The 27,456-nt window shown below is 33.5% G+C and overlaps 1 protein-coding gene and 1 pseudogene across 4 annotated transcripts in view; one reads left to right on the plus strand and one right to left on the minus strand.

Moving 5' to 3' along the window:
* Positions 1 to 27,456, plus strand: part of SOS1 (SOS Ras/Rac guanine nucleotide exchange factor 1) — a 131,268-nt gene that overhangs the window by 42,718 nt on the left and 61,094 nt on the right. For all 4 annotated transcript variants that reach the window (XM_011361376.2, XM_011361377.2, XM_011361379.2 and 1 more), the window contains 5 exons: positions 7,182 to 7,307; positions 17,284 to 17,415; positions 19,289 to 19,453; positions 20,990 to 21,199; positions 24,690 to 24,833. In XM_011361376.2, the coding sequence (XP_011359678.1) occupies positions 7,182 to 7,307; positions 17,284 to 17,415; positions 19,289 to 19,453; positions 20,990 to 21,199; positions 24,690 to 24,833 (777 nt within the window). The remainder of the gene's footprint in view (positions 1 to 7,181; positions 7,308 to 17,283; positions 17,416 to 19,288; positions 19,454 to 20,989; positions 21,200 to 24,689; positions 24,834 to 27,456) is intronic.
* On the minus strand, positions 74 to 192 carry LOC111740669 (annotated as a pseudogene).

The following is a 27,456-nucleotide window of genomic DNA, read 5'->3' on the forward strand; positions in this document are numbered from 1 at the left end:
TGAGTTAGGCCTTCCTCTGGATTAGGCTTTGGTTTAAGGGGAAATTGTGGCTGGTTTGTTCGTTTGCTTTTTCTGCCTACAGCACCTGGTATTCCTACGTGGTCTGCCATCCAAGTAGTAACCAGGCCTGACCCTGCTTAGCTTCTGAGATCAGATGAGATCAGGCATGTTCAGGGTGCCATGGCTGTAGACTTGGTTTAATCGTCTACTCAGACCACTGAAACTTTCCCCATATCAGCAATAAGACTGTTTTGCTTTATTACCATTTGTGTGTTCGCTGAATTGGCACTTTTAATTTCAAGAACTTTTCCTTTTCATTCACAACTTGGCTAAGAAGCCTAGGTAGGTAAGAAGCCTACCTAGCTTTTGACCTATTTCAGGTTTTGACATGCTTTCCTCAATAAGCTTAATAATTTCTAGCTTTTGATTTAAAGTGAGATATGTGCGACTCTTCCTTATACTTATACACTTAGAGGCTATTGTTGGATTATTGACTGGCCTAATTTCAAAATTGATGTGTTTAAAGGAATAGGGAGGTCTGAGGAGAGAGAGAAACACTGAACCGCCCAGTCAATGGAGTAGTCAGAACTCACAGAGCGTTTAAGTTCACTGTCTTATATGGATCCAGTTGGTGGTGCCCCCAAACAATTAAAATAGTAACATCAAGGTCACTGATCACAGATCATGATAACAAATATAATAATAATGAAAAAGTTTGAAATATTGCAAGAATTACCAAAATGTGATACAGAGACAAGAAGTGAGCAAATGCTGTTGGAAAATGGAATTGATAGACTTTCTTGATGCAAAGTTGCCACAAACCTTCAATTTGTAAAAAAAATACAGTGCAAAGCTCAGTAAAGTGAAGTGCCATAAAATGACATGTGCTTGTGTATCCAGCACCTAACAGAGGGTCTGGTATTTAATAGATTCAATAAGTCAGTTAAATGAATGAGATTAATTCTGCCTTAGAAAGAGACAAGAAACAAGAATGAATGTATTCCCAAATGAGATGAGATCTGAGTTTTAAAAGTTAAATAGGTAGATGAAAGGGTAAGAGAATGAATGAATGGTGTGGAGAACAGTGAGTGAAACTGCCTGCCTTATTTCAGCAAACTGTAAATAGTTTGAATTGCTTCAGCATAAAGTGTAAATTGAAGAGCAGGTGGAGATGGAGCCTTATTAATGAAGAATTATGTTGTTTTCATGGGTTTCTTTGAAAAAGAACATTGTTTTTATTTTTTTTAAATAATCCAATTAATTTACATTTTCATTAACACTTTCTAAAATGTATTTTGGGATACCTAAACCATTTCCTCAAAGGACTTTAATATTTTTAAAAGTTAATTAATTATTGTTGATTAAGTATTTTTCATTTTAATATTTATCTCTAGCATTTTAGGTTTATGTTGGATTTTTACTGTATTTATAATTTCATATAATACATTAGGGTCCTTTGTGTAATCAATGAGTAAAATGATTTTACCTTTTCAGATTATAAAGATTCACAGTGCTGCATTTGCATTTATGACATGCTGATGTTTAATTATGACAACATATTTCAAGCCAGGTTTTATATAGAAGCCACTGTATAAATAGATGCAGTTCATGGGCATTCTGCTCCTTATGCTGATGGGGCCACTAGGACGCTCCCAGACTCCTTCAGGTTTGAAAGTCAAGGATTTAGGAAAGGAGCTCTGGCCTAGATGCTGGGAGGCCCAGGTTCAATACATAAAGCATTACCAGTTACCTGTAGAATTGTGGGTGTCTCCTTTTTATCATCTGCTAAATAGAGGGACTGAGTTAACTGTGTTCTAAATCCCCTTTTAATTCTAATATGATGTGATTTTGTAAATCTCCAACTATAATTTGTGATGCTAGAGCCTTGGACAGGAATGTAACCCCAAATTAGAGCTTCATTTTCCAGGACTACATCTTAGTGAAACATGTCATCCGTGACAGTTTAACTTCTTCGTTTCGTATTTGGATGTCTTTTATGTCCTTCTCTTGCCTGATAGCATTTGCTAGAACCTCCAATGTTATATTGAATAACAGTGGCGATAGTGGACAGCCTTGCCTTGTTCCTGATCTTAGAGGGAAGGTTTTAGTTTTTTACCATTAAGAATAATGTTGGTTGAGGGTTTGTCATATATTGCTTTTATTATGTTAAGGTACTTTCCTTCAATACCAATTTTGTTAAGTGTTTTGATCATAAACGGATGCTGTATCTTGTTGAAGGCTTTTTCTGCATCTATTGATATGATGATATGATTCTTATTTTTTAATTTGTGTGGTGTATCACATTAATCGGTTTGTGTATGTTGAACCATCCCTGTGCCTCTGGGATGAAGCCCACTTGATCGTGGTGTATAATCTTTTTAATACATTGCTGTATTCAGTTCGCTAGTATCTTATTTAGGATTTTTGCATCTGTGTTCATGAGAGTTATTGGTCTGTAGTTTTCTTGTTTGTATTATCCTTACCAGATTTTGGCTATCAGGGTAATATTGGCCTCATAAAATGAGTTGGGAAGTATTGCCTTCTCTTCGATTTTTTGGAAGAGTTTGAGGAGACTAGGTATTAAATCTTCTTTGAATGTTTGGTAGAATTCACTGGTGAAGCCATTTTCTCCTGGACTTTTACTTTTTGGTAGGTTTTTGATAGTTGTTTCAATTTCCATACTGCTGATCGTTCTATTTAGAGTTTCCAGTTCTTGATTCAGTCTAGGAAGATTGTATTTTTCTTAAGTACTGGTCCATTTCTTCTAGGTTATTAAATTTGATGTTATATACATTTTAATAGTATTCTTGTATGATCCTTTGTATTTCTGCGGTGTCTGTTGTAATTTCCCCTCTTTCATTCCTGATTTTGTTTATCCGTGTCCTTTCTCCTTTTTCTCTAGCGAGTCTAACCAGGGGTTTGTCAATTTTATTAACCTTCTCAAAGAACCAGCTCTTTGTTGCATTTATTTTTTCTATTTTTTTGTTGTTTTTAATTTCATTTATTTCTGCTCTAATTTTGATGATATTCTTCCTTCTGACTTTAGGCTTCATTCGTTGTTCCTTTTCTAGTTTTTTAAGACGAAGTGTTACATTGTTTATTTGGGCTCATTCTTGTTTTTGGAGGTAGGCCTGTAATGATATGAGCTTTCCTCTTATGACCACTTTTGCCGTGTCCCAAAAGTTTTGATATGTTATACTATCATTCTCATTCGTTTCTATGGATCTCTTGATCTCTATTTTTATTTCTTCTCTGACCCAGTTATTCTTCAGTGGCATGTTCTTTAATCTCCATGTATTTGTGATTCTTCCTGCCCTTTTTTTTTTTTTTTTTTGCAGTTGATCTCTAGTTTCAAAGCAGTATGATCAGAGAATATGGTTGGTATGATTTCAACACTCTTATATTTGTTGAGGCTGTCTCTGTGTCCCAGTATGTGGTCGATCCTTGAGAATGTTCCATGTGCACTAGAGAAGAATATATAAGCAGCTTTTTGGGGATGGAAGGCTCTGTAATGTCAATTATGTCCAGTTGGTCTAATGTGTCATTTCAGGATGTTATTTCCTTACTGATTTTCTGTTTGGATGATCTGTCCATATCCAACAGTGGGGTATTTAGGTCTCCTATTACGATAGTGTTCTGGTCTGTTTCTCCCTTTAGTTTTGTTAGTAATTGCTTTATATATTTTGGGGCTCCCTGATTGGGAGCATAGATATTAATAAGTGATACCTTTTCTTAGTTCATGATTCCCTTTATCATTATGAAGTGTCCCTCAGGGTCTTTCTTTACCTTTTTTATTTCGAAGTCTGTTTTGTCTGATATTAGTACCACTACTCGTGCTCTTCTCTAAATGGCATTTGCTTGAAATATCATTTTCCACCCTTTCACTTTGAGTCTATATTTGTCTTTGGAGCTGAGATGTGTCTCCTGGAGGCAGCATATGGTTGGGTTTTGTTTTTTGATCCATTCTGCAACTCTGCTTTTTTATTGGTGAGTTCAACCCATTAACATTTAGGGTGATTATTGAAATATGAGGTCTTCTTAAGCCATTTTATCTTTTGCTTTCTGGTAGCTTGGTGTTTCCATTGCTTCTTTGTCCTTGTGTTTCTATTTTCTTTATTTTGGTTGCCTTTTGTGGGTTTTGCCTCTGGTCTTTCTTGTTTTATGTTATATACTTCAGTTCTGAGTCTTTGCTGTGTGGTTACCATCACGAATATGTAAAGGATAGTTATATATATACAGTCGGAAGTTTTCTTCTGCGCATGCCTTATCTCCATTCCCATTTGCAAATTTGGATCTTTGAATCCTCCCCTCTTCAGTAATTGTCTCAATTTGTCCATATGTATGCTGAACATTCATTACTATCTTGCTATAGCAATTCTCTTCTTAATGTTTAAACTTATAATGCCGTGTTTTTAGTAAGGGTTGCACTCTTCTGCTTCTATTTGTCTGATAGTCACCTTACTCCTAATTATGAATATATATTTTTTCATCATTTTGTTTTAGGTGAGCTGACCCCTTTCAGTATTTACTGTAGTGCAGACCTTGTAGTGGAGAATTTTTGTATGTCTAGAAAGGTCTTAATTTCTCCTTCATATCTAAAGGAGAGCTTACCTAGATACATTGTTCTAGGCTGGTAGTTCCTTTCCCTTAATAGTTTGCATATGTGACTCCTTTCTGGCTTGTAAGGTTTGTGCTGAGAAGTCCGACGATAATCTAATGGGTTTTCCTTTACACGTTACTGTCTTCTTCTCCCTGGCTGCTCTGAGAATTTTGTCTTTGTCATTGATTTTTGATAATTTTAATACAATGTGCCTTGGTGAAGGCCTTTTGGAGTTGAGATAATTGGGTGTTCTCTTGACTTCTTGAATTCCAAGCTCCAGCTCATTCCTTAGATTTGTGAAATTCTCGTCAACTATTTGTCTGAAAATGCTTTCTAGTCCCTAATCCTTTTCCTTGCCTTTGATAATGCCCATTATTCTTGTTTCCTCTCCTTATGGTGTCAGTTAGTTCTTGTATTTCTCTTTCATTACTTTTCATTCTTCGGTTTCTCTCTTCTTCCTTCTGATTTACTTCTAGATTTCTGTCTTCGATATCACTGATCCTTTCCTCCATTTGGTCGAATGTTATTGTCCATGCTTGTTATTTCATTTTTCAAGTCTTGCAGTGTGTTTTTTATCTCCAGAAGATCTATTCTCTTCTTTTTGAGGGTTTCGGTCTCCTTGCTCTGCTGATCTAGGTGTTTTTTCAATTCCTGAAATTGTTGATATGACTCGTTTTGGAACTCACTGGGTTTTTTCAGAAGTACCATCCTGAATTCTCTGTCATTTAAGTCACATATTTCTATGTCTGTAATCTTATTTTCTGGAGATTTTTCTCTTTCTTTCTGAAATGCCTTGTCACCTTGGTTGTTCATGGTGTTTAATGGACTATTTCTCTGCCTGAGCATTAATGGAAGTGTATTCAGATGTTTTTCCAGAAAGAAGATTTATTGTATAAAGGTGTCTCTTTAGCCTGTTGCAAAGAAGGCACTTTTCTTTTGGTTTCCAGTAGGTGGCATCTAAGCTTCTTGGATCCCTGCTTTATATAATGCCTTAATAATGCCTTCTTTTTTTTTCCTGCTCTCAGTCTCAGCCCCTGTCAGTACTAGCGACAGTTTCCGTAGCATTTACTCAGATTCCCCTGGGGCTCCGCAGTGTTCAGTCTTGGAGGGTATGGTGGGGAGGGGCTCTCTGGGTTGGAGGTTGGGGGCTGCAGCTCAGCCTGAAATTTGCAACTACGGCTGGTAAAAATCAACTGTTGTTTCTCTGCTGACTCACTTCTCTGCTTTCTGCCCTGATGACTGGGCCCTGACACCGGCTGCATGGAGCCCACAGCACTCCCAGGCAGGACAGTTCAGGAAACTCAGCGCACCTTCTCCCCTCCCCCTCCTCCTACAGGTAGCTTTGGTGGCTCTTTGAGAGGCAGCTTCTTTATTTCTCCCAGTCCACCACCCGACACCTGGGGCCCTGACCTGTGGTAGCTCTTATGTGTAGATCCCACACTCAGACGTGCTGGTGTGCAGTTTGGGTGTTTTTTGTTGAGTTTTAGATGTTCAGCTTATTGTTGTTTCAAGGGGAGAGATCTGGGGATGTCTCTCACTCTGCCATGTTTCTCTAACTCTTCTGTGAATTGTTTTAAACCTCATCTTTAACGTTGTACTCCCTCATGCAGTTTTGAATTGTCGTAATGTTATTTGCAGCTAATATATTTTTCTTAAAAAGTATTATAAGTGCCTATGTACATATATGTATACATTAGATGCTTAAGTGCCCTTGGCCAGTGAGTGCTGTGCACTGTCATCCCATGAGTGCTATACCACCCAGTAGAGAGTTAGGTATATTTTGAAACATACATTGTTTATCTCCTGGAACTGATTTTCTGCTGTTTTTAATAGGGAACAATTTTGACCCATAGGGATGCAAATAAAGAATATCAAGCTGGTTATTAAAATGTAAGTTTTACAGAGGCCAGTGGCTTGAGGTGCCTCCAAAGAATTAGTTGAGAAAATGAAGGTAAAGGTTATTAGACATTTATGAATAGATAGCTGTCGATAGTCACAGATTTTCATAAGTGCCCATTTTGTCCTTTGATGTATAGTGACTTGGTGTTCAGCAAACATTTATCTAACTTGTATTATGTGCCCTGCACAGTGCTAGATACTGGAGTTACATTGGTGAATAAGATAAGACCTATTCCTCTTGGATTTTGTTATTTAGTGGGAATGATAGAGTTAAGCAAGGGACAGAGAGACCCATAGAAGTTCAATTTTGCCCAAGCACTGTGTTGAGTAAGTGTTCTAACTACCATACATTCTTGGCGAAAACCATATAAACTACATCCTTTATACCCAGCTCAGCCTCTCTCTCTTCTCTATAATCTCCCATCTCAGGGTTACTGTGGTTTAAGAAAAATATTAGAATTATGCAGTTAGATATCTAAATCTCCAGGAGCATGTTAATAAGCATGTATGGTGCATGTGGCTGGAGAAAGATTGATAACTCTTGATCTGGGGCATAACGTTCAAATCTGTCTTTGTAAGCCAGACCATGTTCTTGAGTACAAACCCACATTTAAAAAAAATTGTTTTTGTTTAATTGGATGAAACAAACCTACACTTAAATTAGTTTGCTTTTTGTTTATAGGTCCAGGGACAAGTTCATCCTACTCTTGAGTCTAGTGATGATGCTCTTCAATATGTTGAAGAATTAATCTTGCAACTATTAAATATGCTATGCCAAGCTCAGCCCCGAAGTGCTTCCGATGTAGAGGTATGATTATTTTGCCTTATATTTACTTTATATCTAATTTGTGTATTATTGTAACTTCAGTGAAGGGGAAATGAATTTGATTTTTCAGTTCCACAAAAAATATATATAGTGTTTAAAAAATGAAGACTGAATTTATTTTAACTTTGTATTGGGTTTATCATAGCTTGTTGACATTTTACCCATCATATTCCATGTTTTGCTTTTAATCTAAAATAAACTTTGTTGGCCTCTAAACACTACCTCTTGACGTTAGAAGGATACACATATTCATACTTTTAAGAGTCAAAAATGTCCAAGCATTTCTTTTGTTTTGTAAAGCCACTTATCCTTTCAAAAACATTTCCGTTATTTTTGTCGATCTTCAAGTGTTACATCTATTTCTTATAGTAAGTGGAACTCTTTCCACCAATTGGAAGGGAGAGAAACACCTAAAAATCTAGGATGGAAGTTTTGTAATCTCTTACAAAGATAACATGACCCCTGTCTTTTTAAGGGTTATAGTTTAGTGGAGAAACAGATAGGCATATGGGCAGTAACATAATGTGATGTACTATGGGTAAAGGGGGTGTGGGAATCTTAAAAGGGACATTAATAATATAGGCTTTGGGGCTTAGTGTCGCAGAAGCAGAAGCATCTAAATTGAGTCCTGCAGGAGTCAAAAGTTTGAGAGAAAAGAAAGGTTTGAAGTACTGACCATAGAAAATGGGAGATAAAGCTAGAAAAATAAAAGTTGTTCTATAGCAGTGATGAAGGATTATTTATTTGACTTTAATGACCTTGAATATATAGGTACAAGTCTTTGGTTTTCTGCGACATTTCTTTTGCAATACTCAAGTGTGGGAATAAAAAGGATAGTTGAGTTGAATGGTATTTCACCATGGATATATAATAGAAGAACAGTAGAGCAAAGGAATTATGTAAATTGTTACTAGCAGTATGTTACAGCCCTTTCAGGACACAACACACATAGAATATAATAACGATTTTTATGGCACACAGGTAACTGGAGAGGACGTATCTCTATCTACACCAGGCCCTGCTCTGTTTCCCTGAGGGCTGAGAGATTGATATATAGACATATCCAATGAGAAACTCCGAAAAGAACATAAAAAAATCTACATTGGATAAGGAAAAAAGTGAAATAGCTGATATTTAAGTATTTGCTATAACATCATGCACTAGTCTAAACAATTTTATGTTTTATATTTCATTTAAAAGTTTTTAATAACCCCACGAAGAAGATGGTGCTCTTTTTTTCCCTTACTAGAATGTAAACCCCAGGGATTTTTTTTTTTTCTTGTTTACTGTCAGATCCCCATCACCTAGAACGGTGTCTGACACTGAGAGGGCACTCAGGAAATAATGTTGAATGAATAAATGTGAAAACTGAAACTCAGAAAGATTAAAGTTGCCCAAAGTCACAGCTAATAAGTAGTGAAGCCAAGACTCTAACCCAGAAAGTCTAAGCTTTTGGGCCACTAAACTTTTCTGCCAGATAGGAGAGAGCAGAGAGATTGAAAAAATATGGAGGTAACAAGGTGTTGGATTTCCCAATAAGGTCAGATAACTGGTAACACTAGAATACCTGGAGAAACAGAATAGATTGGGATCAGAGACAGTTGTTAGAATTTAAGATTTCTGTGGTAACATGGTTATAAAAAGGGTGTGCCATGTGGTAGTGCTGGACTAGAGGTGATGATATAAGAGGTCATGGTATTTTATGTGTCCTTAATGTAGACAGTAAAGTCACACAGGATTATGGCAGGACTTTACATGAGTAGAAAAGAGTAATGTTTCAGAATCAGCTTGCAGAGTGGAAAAAAGGCTAAATCCACCTTCATGTGGGTTTTGGCAGTGGCCTCTAACCTTTTTGGCACCAGGGACCAGTGCTCCTATGAGAATCTAATGCCTGATGATCTGAAGTAGAACTGAGGCAATGATGCTATTACTGGGGAGAGGCTGCAAATACAGATGAAGCTTAGCTTGCAGACCCGCCGCTCACTTCCTGCTGTGCGGCCTGGTTCCTAACAGGCCATGGACCAGTCTTGGCCCATGAGTTGCGGACTCCTGAGCTCTGGGACAAGGGCAGTTCCTGCTCTAGAAGTCTTCAGGGGAGATCTAGATTTCAGTTGAGCAAAGAGATTTGAAGGAACATTCAGTTTCAGAGGTTATGGATGTAGAAAAGATTGTGTAGTATGGAATAATAATTTACTTTGATTACTTAGGTAATTCAAAGTATATTTCATACATTTTTTAATCTTATTTTCCCATTGAATTATAAGGTCAAATATCTTTTATTCATAATTTCCCTTAGACACTAATTACATTGCCCCTCAGAGTAGATCTTGAATAGAACTGGTGCCTGACTCTCATTAATAATTCCATTTGCTCTTTTGGATCCTAGGGTCTCTCACAATGTTTATAAAATGCAGCATCCAACTCTGTCTACCATATTAGAATGGAGTTACAGATCTTGTCTTGCTTATCATTCCGAAGTGGGCACATCCCAGTAATTTGCTAGTTTGATAACATTGCATACTTAAATTCAGCTCTTTCTAGATACATTGTGCTATACCTATGTTTACCTGATTTCCTTCTTTTAATTAATATAGAAACTAATTTATAATTTTCCAGTATTGAAGATCATGAATTCTCAAAAATTCCTAATGAGTCTCACAGTCTTCCACTTGTACAGATTTAGTCAATATGTAGGTACTTAATTATTTAAGACTAAATAATAAAGGCTATTTTGTAATTTGGTAATACTCAAAACTTCTGAGATATCAAGGATATTTATCCTGTGTCCTGTCTTGTTATTTTTAAGCAGTTAACTTGGGTCCTTTAAATAGACGTAGCCATGTAATATTACAATGAGCTGGCTTTAGGTTGGGAATGAATTTTTGAAAGAGAATATATGACAGTAATAAGACTAGCAGTCGGTTGTGTAATAGGCTTTGTAGTTTCAAAGTATTGTTATATACATTTTTATGTCCTTATAATAACCTTATGGAATAATTATTTTATATATTAGACGATTAATCTCAGAATGGTAGAACAGATTAAAAAAAAAAAAAGGATGGAAACTTGGGTTTTTTTCGATTAGTAGTCAAATACCCTTCTTCCTATACCATTCCTGGAAGGATATTTAGATAAGAATATGAGGATATGGGAATATTTAGATGACTATAATGGTGTTTTAGATTCTTTTATCAGGAAATAATTTTCCATTTTCTTCGTTCATTAGAATGCTTTATTTCTTTAGTACATTTCTTTAATTAAAAAAAAACATTGTGGAGCTTTCTTTTAGAATCATAAGGGCCATGAATTTAGCAAGCCTTTCAAATAAATTTTAGGGTAAGAGAGATTCATCAAAATTAAAACAAATTTTTTTGAGGGCCGTATAAAAAATGTACTATAAAAATAAATCATTTTGAGTTAGTAGATTATATGAATTTTTTATTTTTATAAAGAATGTATTTTGAATACTTTCAAGTATAAACATAATTCAAAGTAGCATGGTAATTCTTGCTTAATATTTGGCTCTGAAGGGATTTGTTTTAATGAAAAACGAAAAATGATTTTCAATTGCCCTGTAGTTTTAGGAAAGTAGATACTTCAAAAGTGCTTGAAAACTGATGGATTACATACATATGTAATAAAAAAGTTTTAAGTTGTACTACAGATCATCACAAATTGTAAACTATTATAGTCTAAATGAATGGATTTTGTTTTGTTGATGTAGCCAATATTTACTAATTCATGCCACCAATATCTAAGTATCTACTATCTGTCAAGCCATGTTCCACATGAATAAAGAAGTATATATAAATGCTCTGGGAATGCAGAGGAAGGATATATATTTTTTGGTCCTATCTTTTCAAAATAATTTAAGTTTTAGAAGATGATGTACAAAAATTATTCCAGTCTGATTTGTTCTCCCTTTCATTTTCTATATTTAATCTTAAAAAAAAAAAAAAGATTAGCAGCAAAAACTAGTAGTATTTTTTGTGTGATATATCCCTAGTAAAGTATATTTTTAAATGTAATTTCTTAGATCTTGTTCTTTCATAATTGTACTTGTCTTTTATTTCTCCCTGGTTGACTAGACTGATTTCCATTTGTAATGTCTTTCCTGTTTCCCTTTCTGGCCTGTGTGTCCTGTATTTAACCAACTTTCATTTCTTAGGACACTGATACATTTTTCTTTTCATTTAACTCAGGCTTTCGTGGACTCCTTTATCTTAGACTTTTTTTCTTTTTTAAGAAATTATTTTATATTAGTTTCAGGTATGCAGGGCAATGGTTAGAAATTTATATAATTTATGAAGTGATTCCCCCAGTTACTCTGACACCCATCTGGCACTACATACAACAATTAAAATAATATTGACTGTATTCCCTATGCCTACTCTGAATTCCCATGACTGTTTTGTAACAGTCAGTTAACCTCATTCTTCATCCCTTTACCTTTTTTACTCAGCTTTTTCCCCGAGTCATATCCTAAAATTTTAAGTTTGCTTTTCTTTTCCATTCATTTTTTATTTAACTTTTCCTTTGCATCCTAAAGAATCCTTATAATGTCTAATATGTTTTTCATTAACATTTAGACTTTCCAAGTACTTTCTCCATATTTTCTACCTTTTTAGGAAAAAAATGTGCAAACATTCTAAGCCTTTATTACTGTTTTTTTCTTTTTAAATAAATTTATTTTCCACTTACAGTTGATATACAGTATTATATTAGTTTCAGGTGTACAATGTGAGACACTTTTAGATATTTAAAAATACTGTCCCTCAGTGGATTGTATTTCTCTGGGGAAAATGCCCAGAAATCTTCAAAATGTAGTAAACAGAAGTTTATTTAAAAAAAAAAAAAAAAAAAAAAACTCCCAGAAGGTGCAACTGACTCTGTTTGCATGCACACTATATAAGTTACAATTCCCCCAGTAATGATATCACTGGCGAACATGGCCCAAAACTTGCCTCAGACCCTAACAAAAATATTTTTCCCCAGCTTTATTAAAATGTAATATACAATTAGTTGCTCATATTTACAATGCATAATTCAATGCATTTTTTCAATTATAGTTGGCATACAATAATAAGTTTCAGTTGCACAGCATAGTGATTAGAGATCTATGTAGCTCACGAAGTGGTCACCCCACTAAATCTAGTACCCTTCTTCCCCCTTACATATTTTTTACAACATTGTTGACTATTTTCTATATGTTACACTTTATATCTCCATGACTGTTTTGTATCTATCTATTTGTACTTCTTAATCCCTTTGCCCTTTTTCACCGTCCCCCCCCAATACTCCCTCCTGTCTAGTAGCCCTCAAAATATTCTCTGTACCTATGAGTTTGTTTCTGTTGTTGTAGTTCTTGTTTATTTTGTTCTTTAGATTCCACATGTACGTAAAATCAGGGTATTTGTCTTTCTCTACCTGACTTACTTAATTCAGTGCAATACCCTCTAGGTCCATCAAGGCAATATCTTTTTCCATCCCCTTCCTTTTAGTCTGTGTGTGTCTTTTAATCTGGAGTGAGTCTCTTTTAAGCAGCATATATAGGGGTCTTGTTTTTTATACATTCTGCTTCCCTATTGTTCAATTGGAGTACTTAAGTCTTTCCCATGTGAAGTACTTGTTGATTAATATGTAGTTATTACCATTCTTTATTCATGTTTTTGATATATGTTTTTTCTTTCTTAAAGAAGTCCCTCCAACAATTCCTATAATACTGGCTTGGTGTTGATGAATTCTTTTAGCTTATTTTTGTCTAGAAATCTCTTTTTCTGTCCTTCGACTCTAAATGATAACTTTGCTGGATAAAGTATTCTTGGTTGTAGATCCTGGGTTTTCAATATACTTTGACTGTTTTGTGCCAAGCCCTTCAGTCCTCCAAAGTCTCTTTTGAGAAATCACCTGCCAGTCTTATGAGTACTCCTTTGTAGGTAACTACTCTCTTTCTCTTGCTGCTTTTAAGATTCTCTCTTTGTATTTAACCTTTAAATTTTAATTATGATGTGTCTTGGTGAGGGCCTCTTTGAATTCATCTTTTTCGGGACTCTTTGAAGTTCCTGGAGTTGTATGTCTATTTCCTTCACCAGGTTAGGGAACTTTTCCATCATTATTTCTTCAAATATATTTTCAACTTTTCATTCTCCCTTTTCAGGTACCCTTATGACATGGATGTTGGTACCCTTAATTTTGTCCCATAGTAAGCCTTTATTACTATTAATAAGACTTCAAAATTACCTGTGGTCTGAATATTTGCACTGAAGTGCATGCATAGGAATTTTCATAGGCCCTAGAATATTTTTATTGGAATTGATCTTCAAGACTGTCTATTTAGATTCCTTTATTATGTAAAGGGAAAGGCAAGATTCTGCTAATAAGAGATAGAGCTGAATCTCATACCTAGCTTTATATCTCATTTAATTTTTTCAAAGCCACTAGGTGTTAATCAAGATGAAGTTTCTCATTTCAGACAAATGAAATTATTAATATTGAAAGTAGCAGAGTAATAGAATTCTAATTCATGAGTCTTTCATTGTTCACTCCTCCAGCTTCTTTACTTTTAAAAATATATAAAATAATTATAAAAAGAAATTTTATTTTGATCTAAAATTATAATTAAATTTACTGCTACAAGGGATAAAGTAATTTAACTTATCCTTTCCACATTCAAGGCACTTTACTTTTCTGACTCTACCAGTCTTTTCTCATATATTCTGACTCTTGGTGTTACCTAAGTATATGGGTAATTTGATTCTAATAATATACTAATAAGTTTAAAACATAATGTTCTTCATCATTATTTTTTCTCACCTTTCTTTTGTCATTCTTGATTTTCTTTACCCTTCTTTCTTAAAACAATAAACTTGGAATCAGATGGACAAAATTGAAATGGGAAAGGATTACTGTTCTCTTTTCTTTTTCTTCCACCTCAACCCATGTCTACAGTTTGCCTCTGTAATTTCACTAATGATTTCTTTTCAAAGACATGTTAAATATATTTAGAATTGTCGGATTGAGTTTAGCTTCTGTTCTCTTCTGCTGCTTTTCTATCACCACTATATACCATTATGCCCTCGGTCATCACTCATTAGCAAGTCATAAAATCACTTTAGTGTATTTCCCAGCTAACATTTTTTTTTTTTTTTTTTAATGAATAGAAAATATCAGTGCATTGCATATAATAAGGGCAGGTTTTGTTTTATGAAACTTTGTTCAAGTTTAGTATGTGTGTGATGTGTAAGGATGTTCTATAATGTATACTGAGGATTTATTATTTCTTACTATGAGTTGAGGTTAAAAAAAAAAAAAAGTTAGCAAGCCAAAGGGCCATACCATTATAATCATGGTTTGTACCATGATTATACCCATTCAGTTAACCATGAGTTAAAATTGGTATGGGAACTACGGTAAAGTTAGTCCTAAATCTTGTCATTTTTAGATTAGCAAGTCTGTAGTGTTGATTTGAAAAAGGAAAAGAATTTCTGATTTTGATGTTCCTTTCTACCCTTTCACTCCTTCCCCTTTTTCTTTTTTCACCAGCCAAACTCAGCTAATATTTTGGACCTTTGTGTTGTCTTTATTATATGAGGGTATAGTATCCTGGCAAATATTGCTTTTCAACTAGGCATTTGAAAAAGTTTATAATCTCCATTTTTATAATAATTTTTTTAACATACTTCTGATTCCATTAATTAGGATTTAAAATGATCACTTCTCATATTTGGAAGCTGATTTAGCCTTGAACATAGATGAGAAAGTTTATTAAACTCAAATGGTTTAAACTAATTTTAATTTATGGGTTCTTATAAATCAACATGATTTCCTTCCCATCTCCCACCCTATTATCACATAACAATCTCTTTTTTATTTTCCATTTTAATAGCAACTGAAAAAACCTTTTTATTTAGATTTATAATCAGAACTGATGTTTAATTGTATTAATACTGAATAATTCAGAATTTGTGTTAAAATTATATAATAGCGACCTCTACTGGTTATAATTATGGTATCCTGAAAGTGAATTTTAAAAACTTAAGAAGATGAAGAATGAAACTAGATTGTTGTCTATCACCACACACCAAAATTAACTCAAAATAGATTAAGGACCTGAATATAAGACCTGAAACAATAAAATGCATAGAAGAAAACATAGGAACTAAACTCAAGGACCTTGGACTTAAAGAGGATTTTGTGAATTTGACCTCAAAGGCAAGGGAAGTAAAAGCTAAAATAAATGAATGGGACTCCATCAAACTAAAAAGCTTCTGCTCAGCAAAAGAAATCGTCAACCATCCGAATGGGAAAATATATTTGCAAACAATGCCTCTGTTAAGGGCCTTATATCCAAAATATACAAAGAACTCATGTGACTCAATAACAACAAAAACACAAACAATCCAATCAAAAAATGGGCAGAGGACCTATCTGAACAGACATTTCTCCCTAGAGGACATACAAATGGCCAACAAATATTTGAAAAGGTGCTCAGTATCGCTAGCTATTAGTAAATGCAAATCAAAACCACAACGAGATACTATCTCACACCTGTTAGAATAGCTATAATCAGCAAGACAAGTAATAACAAATGTTGGAGAGGATGTAGAGAAAAAGGTACCCTCATACACTGCTGGTGGGACTGCATATTGGTACAGCCACTATGGAAAACAGTATGGAGGTTCCTCAGAAAACTAAAAATTGATCTACCATATGATCCAGCAATCCCTCTACTGGGTATTTACCCCAAAGACTTGAAAACCCATATCCGAAAAGATGTGCACACCGATGTTCATAGCAGCATTATTCAAAGTGGCCAGGACATGGAAGCAACCTAAGTGTCCTATGATTGATGGTTGGCTAAAGAAGCTGTGGTACATATATACAGTGGAATATTACTCAGCCATAAGAAGAGAAGAAATACTGCCATTTGCGACAACATGGATGGACCTCGAGATGATCATGCTAAGCGAAATAAGCCAGACAGAAGAAATTGCAAATCACATGATATCACTTACATGTGCGATATAAACCTAAAAGCAACAAATGAACAGGACAAATAGAGACTCAGGGATGTGGACAATGGACTAGTGATTACCTGAGGGTAGGGGATGGGGGAGGGAGGGGAGAGGTAGACAGGGTAAAGGGGGTCAAATATGGGGGGAAGGGTAGGATGAAGTAGGTAAAGGGGATCAAATATATTGTAGCTGAAGGAAACTAGACTTTGGGTGGTAATCACACAATAGAATATATAGATGTCAAATTATAATGTACGCCTGAAAATTATATAATTGTATGAACCAATGTTACCCCAATAAACATAATTTAAAAAAAAAACTTGAGGATGAAAGTACTTTTTGTTTGAAGTGAATGACATTAGTTTTTTAAAGTAGGAAAATTCAGCTTTTATATTAACATGAGTTCTTTCACTTTCAGTGGACATTCTAACTGAATAAATTCAGGAAATTAAAATGAAGTGTTTTGTTAAAAATTGATTTATGGATTCAAACTAATGATGAGCTAGTGTATTGAAACTGCTGTTACCAATGTTAACCTTTGATTTCCTTGAGCTTGTAATTGATATTGAAAGTAAGAATAAAGGAATGAGAATTGGATTTAGATATTTACGCCTTGAGCTTAGTCTTGTTTCTTGAATTTTAATATAAGTAATGTTTAAAATAGCTTCTACTCGTTCTTGTCATTAGCTTTGTCACAGTCAAGTTGAAATTCAAAATGTAATTTCCCCCCTAGACAATACAAGGAATATATAGTTTCTTAATTGCCTAATTAGGAAACTAATGCATCGACAGTTATAATTTTCTCTTAAGTATGTTTGTAGTATAAGTTTTATCATATGTGAAAAGCCTACTTTTGATATTCTTTGATTTTTAAAAGTAAATTGTAAGTGAAGAGCACTATTTAATATATTTGTTGCTTAGCTGTTATTTTCCTATTTTTCAAGGAACGAGTTCAAAAAAGTTTTCCTCATCCAATTGATAAGTGGGCAATAGCTGATGCCCAATCGGCTATTGAAAAGAGGAAACGAAGAAATCCTTTATCTCTCCCAGTAGAAAAAATTCATCCTTTATTAAAGGTAAAACTGAAATACTGCTTTTTTGCCTTTTAAAAAGAAAATAAAACCCATAGTATTAAAACATTAAGAATTTATTTTATGGATAATAGATTCAACTAAAGATTAAAATTTTCTCATTTAAATTTTTCTAGGAAATCATGATGGGGGAAGGATGGTATGATAATAGGAAAGTGTAAGCTGGGCAACATGATTTAAATAATAGTCAAGCAAATTGAAAGAACTAAGAAAAATTGTAATTGTGGATTTTGTTCATCAAGGTGTTAGTAGGACATCAAAGAGAATTTATAAAACTACTTTCTTGTTGGTTAGACCTGAATGTCCCTATAATCCTTCAGATCTTATTATTTCACATCATTAGACGCTACCTTTGTATAGGGACCATTAGTAGAGACCTTTATGAGACTGCCATAGGGTTATATGGAATTCTTTGGACAAAAATTTCCTAAATATCACCTAAACCATGCAGTCCAACTTGTCATTTAAATCAGTTAGTCGAATTTCTCCAGGACTAATAACTGCTGGAAACTCTAATAATGCTATTTCGATTTTATTTAATGCCATGAACAAACTATTGTTTAACTCTCACATCAAAAATATAGGTATTATAATAATTAAAACCTTAATGATGCTTTTGAACTCAATAATTTTGTGCATACAGTCATACAAGGAAAATACTAATGCTTTCTTACATTATCTCTGAGTTTTATTACTCAGCAAAATTATTATCATCATCCCAGTTTATAGGTGAGATAACTGAGGCAGAAAGTGATTAAGTAACTTTTAGTCCAAGTTCACAGGGCTCGAAGTAATAGTGATAGGAAATCCAGTTCTATTTGATCTGCAAGATTTAAGGCTAAACAATTTGATGATGTTTAAAAGTGTCAAAAGGTTATGTTTTGTACTCAGATTGTTTGAATAGTAATATCTGCCTATATCTTACTAAGTGGTCTGAGGAAATAGGTGTAAGTTATAGAAAATTCTAAACTATTAGTAATTGCATACTTCTTTGTAATTCTTTTTATGATTTTTACTATTCATACATTGAATTATATTCTAAGAGAATTAACAAACTGAGGTATATGCATGCTTTATTAATAATCCTAAATTTTGAGTTTTATCATCTAATTGTGGATATTTCATTTTATTACTACATGCTTGTCACCAACTTATAAATAAACTTCTCATTTCAAAGTTGGGGTTTTTTTCCTCCTCAACTGGATTGTTTAGAAAATAAAATTTGTTTTTGTATAGGAACTGGTCAGCCCCACAAGGCCCATGCTCTCTCTGAAGTCTAATAATAGGACTATATAACATGCTCTTAATAACCACTAGTGTTCAGCAGGATGTAGCATGAATTTTTTCTGTTGAAACAATCCAGATACCAGGAATGAGCCACTGGGGTTTGGGGCGGCCCAGGTTCTTTTGGAAAGAAGGATAGACATATAAGGCTAGTAGATATTCCCATATACCAGTAATATATAACTCTTTCTGCATTAAAAAAAAAAAAACAAAACTCTTTTGTCATAGTAAATTAAATTTCAGGTATTCTGAATTAGGTAACAATGAGTATTTCCCTCTGCCCCCAAATTTGGACTTCCCTTTCTAGGTTAAGAGTTATCTCTTTGTTATCTCTGTAGTAACCTGTATTTTGTAAGTATTTTACATGGTCATAGGTAATTTTGCCATACCTTTTCTTAGCTTACATTTTCAAATAGCAATATGTATATTGTTCACAGATGAGCCACTTAAAATTAAATGCTATTGATAATTACAGACCTCAGTAAAAGTTAAGCTAAATTGTATGCATGTTTTTTAACCACTATCAAATTTATAGTATATGATTTTTAAACATGCTTTTCTTTTAATTTTTCAGGAGGTCCTAGGTTATAAAATTGACCACCAGGTTTCTGTTTACATAGTAGCAGTATTAGAATACATTTCTGCAGACATTTTAAAGCTGGTGGGGAATTATGTACGAAATATACGGCATTATGAAATTACAGAACAAGATATTAAAGTGGCAATGTGTGCTGATAAGGTAGGATACTGATCTTGTATATGTTTAGTTCTTAAATTTTTATTTGTAACTTTGGATGCTAACATACTATTCAGACAACAAAATCATATATTATGTGTTAAGGTATATTTCTAATAATCTAATAGCAAGTACTCAAAATATCACTTTATGGCTTATGGAAGTAGAGTATTATATAGATAGTATTAAGATGTGTTTCAACATGTCATGCAGTTTTTCTTTTACGTTTGCTGAAGTTGGGTTAACAGTAATAATCTCTTAGGATTGAATTTCTTAAAATTTTATTTGTATTGGAAGACTTAGAAGGTCTTTGACTTACTTGAAAACAATTTTTGAAAATACAAAAATACTAACTCTTGAGAGTTTTATTTCAATACCTAGCTTTCTTAAGATACTGCTTTTATGGTTTTACTCTAAGAGTATTTAAGAGCAAACATTTTTGAAAGTTAAGCATATGTGCGACTCATCTCATTTGGTCCTTATAATACTGCCCTACAGTAGATGCTCTTATGGACATTTTATAAAAGGGAAACTGAAGTTTAGAGAGATAAAGAAATTGGTCCAGAAAATTCTAAGAAATCTCAGCCTAGATTTGACTTTCATATCTGAATCTAAAGCTCTCAGTCGTTTCACTGTACTGCCGCAATATTTTCATTTTATAAAAATGACTTTGTAGAAAAGAAAATATTTTCTGGTGAAGCATTTCATTCCATTTTTTCTCAGTATACTCTTATTGATTTGGAATATTCTTTCTGATTACTGAATCCACTTAATTATGTTTTAGTGTTTATGTTTTTAGAATATGAATGTATAAAAATCACCTAGTCTGATGAAAGATTTCAAATGTTTTCATATTTTTAAATGAATAAGTATTTTGTTTGTAAAATAATTATTTTCCAACGAATCCAAAATATATGATACTTATAAATGAATCAGATAAATAAAATATTTTTGAGTACATGCTGTGCTCACACAGGGAGGAGATGCAAGAGAAGTATAAAACAAACTTTCAGATTTGATGAAGGGATACTTGTATACTTTATGGGGCTAATGATATAGAAGTCCACAGAGGAGAAAGATGAGGTTAAGGCAAGAGTAATAATAGTAGACTTCTAGGGGAAAAAAAGGACTTGTTTTGATTAGTCTCCAAAAAGATGTAGGTAAAGAAACCAACTAGAAGGCTATAAGAATTATTCAGATATGAGTGATGAGGCCCTGGAATGGCAAGGGTATGAAATGAGAAAACGAAGTTAGAAATCCAGGATAGGATTCGGGAACAAATTAGAAGTAATAAGTTAACAAGAGAAACAGACAGACATACAGATAGATAGTATTCATAGAGAACTTGGAGGATGTCAGATGTTGGATTCTGTTTTAGAGAAACTGTGGAGGGGCTGTGGCAATATATCCAAGAAGAGATAATTGTGTATTTGCTTTTTGTCATTTAAGAACTGTATTCAAAGAATAACTTAGAGTGCCTAACTTAAAATTTGACTTTACATTCATATTTTATTATACTTTATATCTCTGACTATATAGGTATTGATGGATATGTTTCATCAAGATGTAGAAGATATAAATATATTATCTTTAACTGATGAAGAGCCTTCCACCTCAGGAGAGCAAACTTACTATGATTTGGTAAAATCATTTATGGCAGAAATTCGACAATACATAAGGGAACTAAATTTAATTATAAAAGTTTTTAGAGAGCCTTTTGTCTCCAATTCAAAATTGTTTTCAACTAACGTAAGTATCATTGTGTACGTGTATGTCATTGCATGGGTTGCTCATTTTACATAACCAATGAAATATGAATTTGTATACTTCATAATTGCTAGTTTGTCCATTTTTTTAAGTTGTGAGATTTAATTCATAATAACTGTGATCACAAAGTTGCTACAACCATTTCAGTAAATTAAACATCAGCAATTAAAAGACGAAATCTAAACTAGACTGATTTTAGATGTGCAAATGAATTCATAGAATCTTTCATGTCCTCCAAAGAATAAAGCTTATTGTTTAAGTGGAAGATTCTTTTAAATTTAACTCATTTTAGTCATTCAGCTAGCACTCATCAGTGCTGCCTACATTATTAGGTGTCATATTTAGCAATGGGATTGAAAGATGAATAAGAAACAAATCCTTCCCTCATGTTTAAAGTCAAGAAAGAGATGTAAACTTAAGTTAAATTACGGTAATTACCGTAATAGAAGTATAACAACAGTATTTTGAGGAGCACAAAAGAAGGAGCTAGTAACATTAAAAATTAGAAAGGGATTACTTATCTTACAATATTAATCAAACCAACTTCATAGGGTTCTGGGGAAATGCCAAGTGAGAACATTTGAGATCATCAATAGTTGCTTTCTAGTAATTTCTAGAACTGTAGCCACATAGCCATGGGTGGCTGTTGGAGAATCAGTGCTCACTACAGAGACTGAGATTGGGGCTCAAGTTATGGGAATGAGTGAACATTGAAAAATAAAAGAGTAGATTATGAGTTGTACAAATCTATAAATATATAGTAAAAATCATTGAATTGTTCATTTTAAATGGATTAATTGCTTGGTATATAAATGATATTTTAATAAAATTGTTTAAAAAAATTAAGAAGTAAAGGAAAGGCAAAGATTTCTTAGGACACAAAAATCAAGAATCATAAAATTAAAAATTAATGAATTGGACTTCATTTCAATGAAAAGCTTTTACTCCTCAAAAAAATTGTCAGAAAAATAAAAAGGTAAGCTATAGATTGGTAGAATCTATTTTAAAATACACATGTCTAACAAAGGATTGTATCCAGAATATATAAAGAACTTTTATAATTCAGTAGTTTAAAAAACAGCCTGATAATTTAAAGTGAGTAACATATTTAACATTTTATAAAAGAAGATATACCAGTGAGCACATCAAAAAAGATGCTCAACATCAGTAGTCATTAGGTAAATGCAAATTAAGACCACAATGAGATACTACTATGCACTCATTAGAAAGGCTAAAATTAAAAAGACTGACAGTACCAAACGTTGAAAAGAATGTGAAGAAACTGCTTGGGGGAATATAAAATTCCCACATTGCTTGTGAGAATGTAATCTAGTGTAAAAACTTAGGAAAAGAGTTTGGCAGGTTTTTATCTCTTAAACATAAACTAGCCTAGCAGTTCCACTCCTTGGTTTTTCCCAAGAAGAAATGAAAACATGTCCATACAAAACTTGTTCATGGATGCTCATAACATCTTTATTTGTGATAGCCCCAAACTAGAAACAACCCAAATATCCATCAACAGGTGAATGAATATACAAATAGTGGTATGTCCATACAATGGAATACTATTCGGCATTAAAAAGGAATGAAGTAGTTATGTATCCAACAATAAGGATGCCATCTCCAAAACATGAGCAAAAAAACAAGACACAAAAGATTATATATAATTCTATTTGTTTAGTATTCTAGAAAAGACAATTCTAGTTTATAACGATGGAAAGGAGATCATTCGTTTCCTGGGCAGTAGTGATGATTAAAGGGGATGAGCCCCAAGGAAACTTCTTATGGTAATGAAAGCGTTTTGTATCTTGATTATGATCATAGTTATAAGAGGGAATAACTATATAAAATCTCATTAAAAAGTACATTTAAAATATGTGTATCTTATTGGATATGAATCATATGTCAAAGTTGATTTGACAAAAAGGTACAGTCACTACTAGAGATAATCAAATCAAAAACAGTAATTGGATAAATGCAAATTAGTATTTGTTCTTCAGTTATCTCACTACTTTTCTAAAAGTTAAGATTGACAATATTTAGTGTTATACGAGTTTAGCAAAACTTGCTTCCATACACTACTGATGGAAGGGTAAACCAGTGAACTCTTTTTTGGAAAATACCCATTGATATTTTAAGTACATATTTCATAACAAAAATATTTATCCAGGAATCTAATCTACAGAAAACCTTATAGATGTTACAAAGTGTTGTATTGGGTATTCTTGTATGCATATCTATTCATGATAAAAGTAAGATAATAAAAGAGTAGAATGAGTAAAGGAAGTAAAAGGGGACTATATGGATTCATATGGATTCTTTGCCGTTACTAGTAGAACAAACAAGAGCTTGGCATGCCACAAAAATTTCTGGGTTAGAGAAGAGCTGAGGGAAATAGGAAGAATGAATGAAGCACTTCTGCTGCATACCAAATATGGTGGTTGTCTTGAAGAAAAGCACTGTATGATTGAGTTGCAAACTGAACTAGCAACTTTTTTCATGAAACACAACTTTTACCTGAAAGAATGATTGACAAACTATGATTATTCAGAAACTACCTTTAAGAACTACCATTTGTTGAATTTTAGTTTAATATCTTAAAATGATATTTACTCCATTCATAAAAAATATCCACAGTAGGCCAAGTAGAAGGTAGATTAGTGGTTGCCAGTGACTGGAAGAAGAGAAGAGTGCATAGTGCTACTAATGGATACAGGCTTTCTTTTTGGGGTGATGAAGATGTTCTAGAATTTGATAGTGGTAATGATAGAACAGCTCTGCAAATATATAAAAACCATTGAATAGTACCCTTTAAAAGGGTGAATTTTAAGATATACGACTTTATATCTCAGTAAACTACAAAAAAAAGAAAAGGATATCCACAATTATTTGAATAGACTAGTAAAATACTCATTCCTTTTCCAACTAATCTGTGCAAAGCTAGATTTTCTTCATATGCTTTAACTAAAATAATGTACCACAACAGATTGAATGTAGAAATATAAATGAAAATCCAGCTATCTTCTATTAAGCTAGGTGTTAGATATTTGCAAAAACATATAAAACAATGCCATTCTTCTCAATAAAGTTTTTAAGAAAAATACAGTTGCTTTTCTTAAAAGTGTTTTTTGTTATTTTTAAATAAATGTTTTAACATTTTCTTGATTTTAATTTCTAATATAGTAAATATTGGTAGTTTATAAACAAAAGCCCTTTGGAGTCTTCAGTCATTTTTAAGAGTATGAATGAGTCCTGAGACCAAAAAGTTTGAGCACCACTTACATAGAGAAATGTATTTGCAAATAGTACATTATTACAAAAGAAATTTTTGAATTATCTTTTACTTGTATTTATAGTATTTCTTATTGTATTTGCCCTGTTTAATTTTATGATTATAAAATGACTTATCCGCTCAAAATTTGTTTTCTTATTATATAACCTAACTGAATTAATGTGTTTTTCTCCCCAACAGGATGTAGAAAATATATTTAGTCGTATAGTAGATATACATGAACTTAGTGTAAAGTTACTGGGCCATATAGAAGATACTGTAGAAATGACTGATGAAGGCAGTCCCCATCCATTAGTAGGAAGCTGCTTTGAAGACTTAGCAGAGGTAAGTACTTAAGTTACGTACCCAAATAAATATGCACAAAAGCCCTATATTTGCATTATAGTTGGAATCTTAATTCTTGTTTCTAGCTGAAGTCATAGATATTAACTGCTGCCTACTCAGCTTTATTGCCCCTTTCTCAGAGGGTGCTGGCAACATTTGTTTCTGTTATCTTACAAAGCACAGAAAAAGTAGTTTTTCATCCATTATAAAAAAAACAGGGAAAGAAGAAGTAGATGAGGTAAAAGGGGTCAAATATGTGGTGAAAGAAAGAAATTAACTATGGGTGGTGAACATACGGTGCAAAATATACATAACTTACTGTTGAAAATAAAATGTTCCTGGAAAAAAATTAAAAATTAAAAAATAAAACATCGCATAGAAGGGAGTCATTTACAACTGATACTCATTTGTCTAAACATTGGAAGGCTAAGAAAAGTAGATGCATACCCTGTCAATGAAGAGGCCATAGAACTTGGATATGAGGTCAAACTACTTGTATACTAATCTCAACTCTGCTACTTATTAGTTTTATGTGACCGAGGCAATTCATTTCATATCTCTAAATCTCTGTATCTATATTTGTAAAATAACGACAATAGGATTCAGGATTTTTGTGAAAATAAAATAACCTACCTGAAATACTTAGATAACCAACTTTCACACAGTAAGTTACCTAATATATGTTAACTGTACATTATTATCATGAGGGTACAAAAATGGTTGCCCTCTCCTTGGATATTTCAAATGCTAAAATATATGAGCTAGTCCTTATAAGTTAATATTGATAATCATTCTGAGATTTCTAGTTCTTCTTTGTTTCACTGTAAAATCTACTATATCTTTTGTTATAACACAGGGTCAAATTTATAAAACATAAAGCTTTAAGACTTTCAGTCAAAATAGTATGGTAAGTTTAAACTTCACTACAGCCTTCCCCCCATCTTGCTTCAAATGCATAAAAGTCAATAAAGCATTTTTTAAAAAAGGAATATACATAACTAGACTCAAAAACAAGATCAGAAACGGAATAGACATTCAAGGTAGTGAGCTCTGGTAGTTGGGCCTTTAGCTCTTAATGACAATGAGGACTAAGTGCGCTCCATGAAAGTGAGTAAGACTTCTTGCACCAAGACCCAAATTGTAATAGGATGCTGGGGAAACCTGCCAACCTGCTGCCTATAAGGATTTATAGAAAATTGTTGCCTTGAGGTAGGGAGACAAAAACATTACCTTATAACATATATAGCTTAAAACTTAACTGAGTATCCCACAATATTAAGCCAATATGATCACAGAGCCTGAGACAGAAAAGTAATTTTAAGAGCAGCTTCTGGTCTAGAAGAGCGATCATAAAAGATGGGAGAGAAAAAAAGGAAACTAAAAATTAAGAGCCTCCCCCTAAGAAACCTATCCTGTAAATTCTAAAATGCAAGACAAATTCTGATGCTCAGAATTACATCTAACAAAATCAACAATTACAAAATTAATTCATTCCAGATGAAATTAATTTTGTACAATAGATTAAAAGTTTCAAAGAAGTTTAGGATGCTCAAAGAAGTAAATGAAGGAATATGATCCATTTATAAAAGAAAACATTGTGAAACAAAACTGGTAGGAAGGAAACAAGAACAAGTAGGAATCAGAAGATTGGGGAATTAAACATATAGACATTATAATAAAAACTCATTATGTAATAGAACATTTTCCAGACTTAGTTCAAGGATAAAATTAGTGACTTGAAAGATAGAATTCAGGAATTCACTGAGACTATGACACAGAGAGACTAAGATAAAATATGAAAGACCAGTTAAGAGTAATAAAGGCTACATTGAAAGGCTTCAATATACCTCTAGTAGAAGTTTCAAAGAATGATGGAGGAGCAATACTTGAAGAGATAAAAATTGAGAATTTTTCAGAAACGAAGATACAGTTTCCCATATCAAAAATTAATTTCAGGGGATGGCTCCATAGTGTAGTGGTTAGCATGTCTGCTTTACACGCAGAAGATCCTGGGTTTGCGCCCCAGGTGGAGCCACGGACCATACCCCAGGTGTGCCAGGCCCCCGAGTGCGCTGGGGGTGCTAGGCCCTGGATGCGCCAGGCCGCGGGTACGCCAGGCCCCGGGTGCACCCCACGAGCATGTGGGAGGGGACACCCCACCTTCAGAGATCCAGTTCTTAAGGGGAAATGGCAATATCCATAGGTCAGGGATGGAATTTGGGGATGGAAGGGGGTGGAATTAAAGAAGGGAAAAGAATTAATTCCAAATATTGGACAGGGTACATAAAAATAAACCCATAGCCAGATACTGTAGTAAAACTAGAGAACATGTTAAAAGTTGTGAAGAGAAAAGAGAAACTACTGTTAGAATGACAGGACACTTCTCTTTAACAATAGAGGCTAGTAGTCAGTTTAGTGATATCTTCAAAGTAATGAGGGAAGATTGTATTTTCTGCCCTACTAAACTTTTATTCTAGAGTGAGAACAAAGATTAAAATAATAAAGCTTGCAGAAGCAAACACAAGAAATTTTCATGACTTTGGAATAGACAAAGATTGCTTAAACAGGACACAAGAACAGTCTTTTATCTATAAAAGATTGATAAACTGGACTTCATTAAATG

Source organism: Pteropus vampyrus, unplaced genomic scaffold (assembly GCF_000151845.1).
Source record: "Pteropus vampyrus isolate Shadow unplaced genomic scaffold, Pvam_2.0 Scaffold66, whole genome shotgun sequence".
Classification (NCBI taxonomy): domain Eukaryota; kingdom Metazoa; phylum Chordata; class Mammalia; order Chiroptera; family Pteropodidae; genus Pteropus; species Pteropus vampyrus.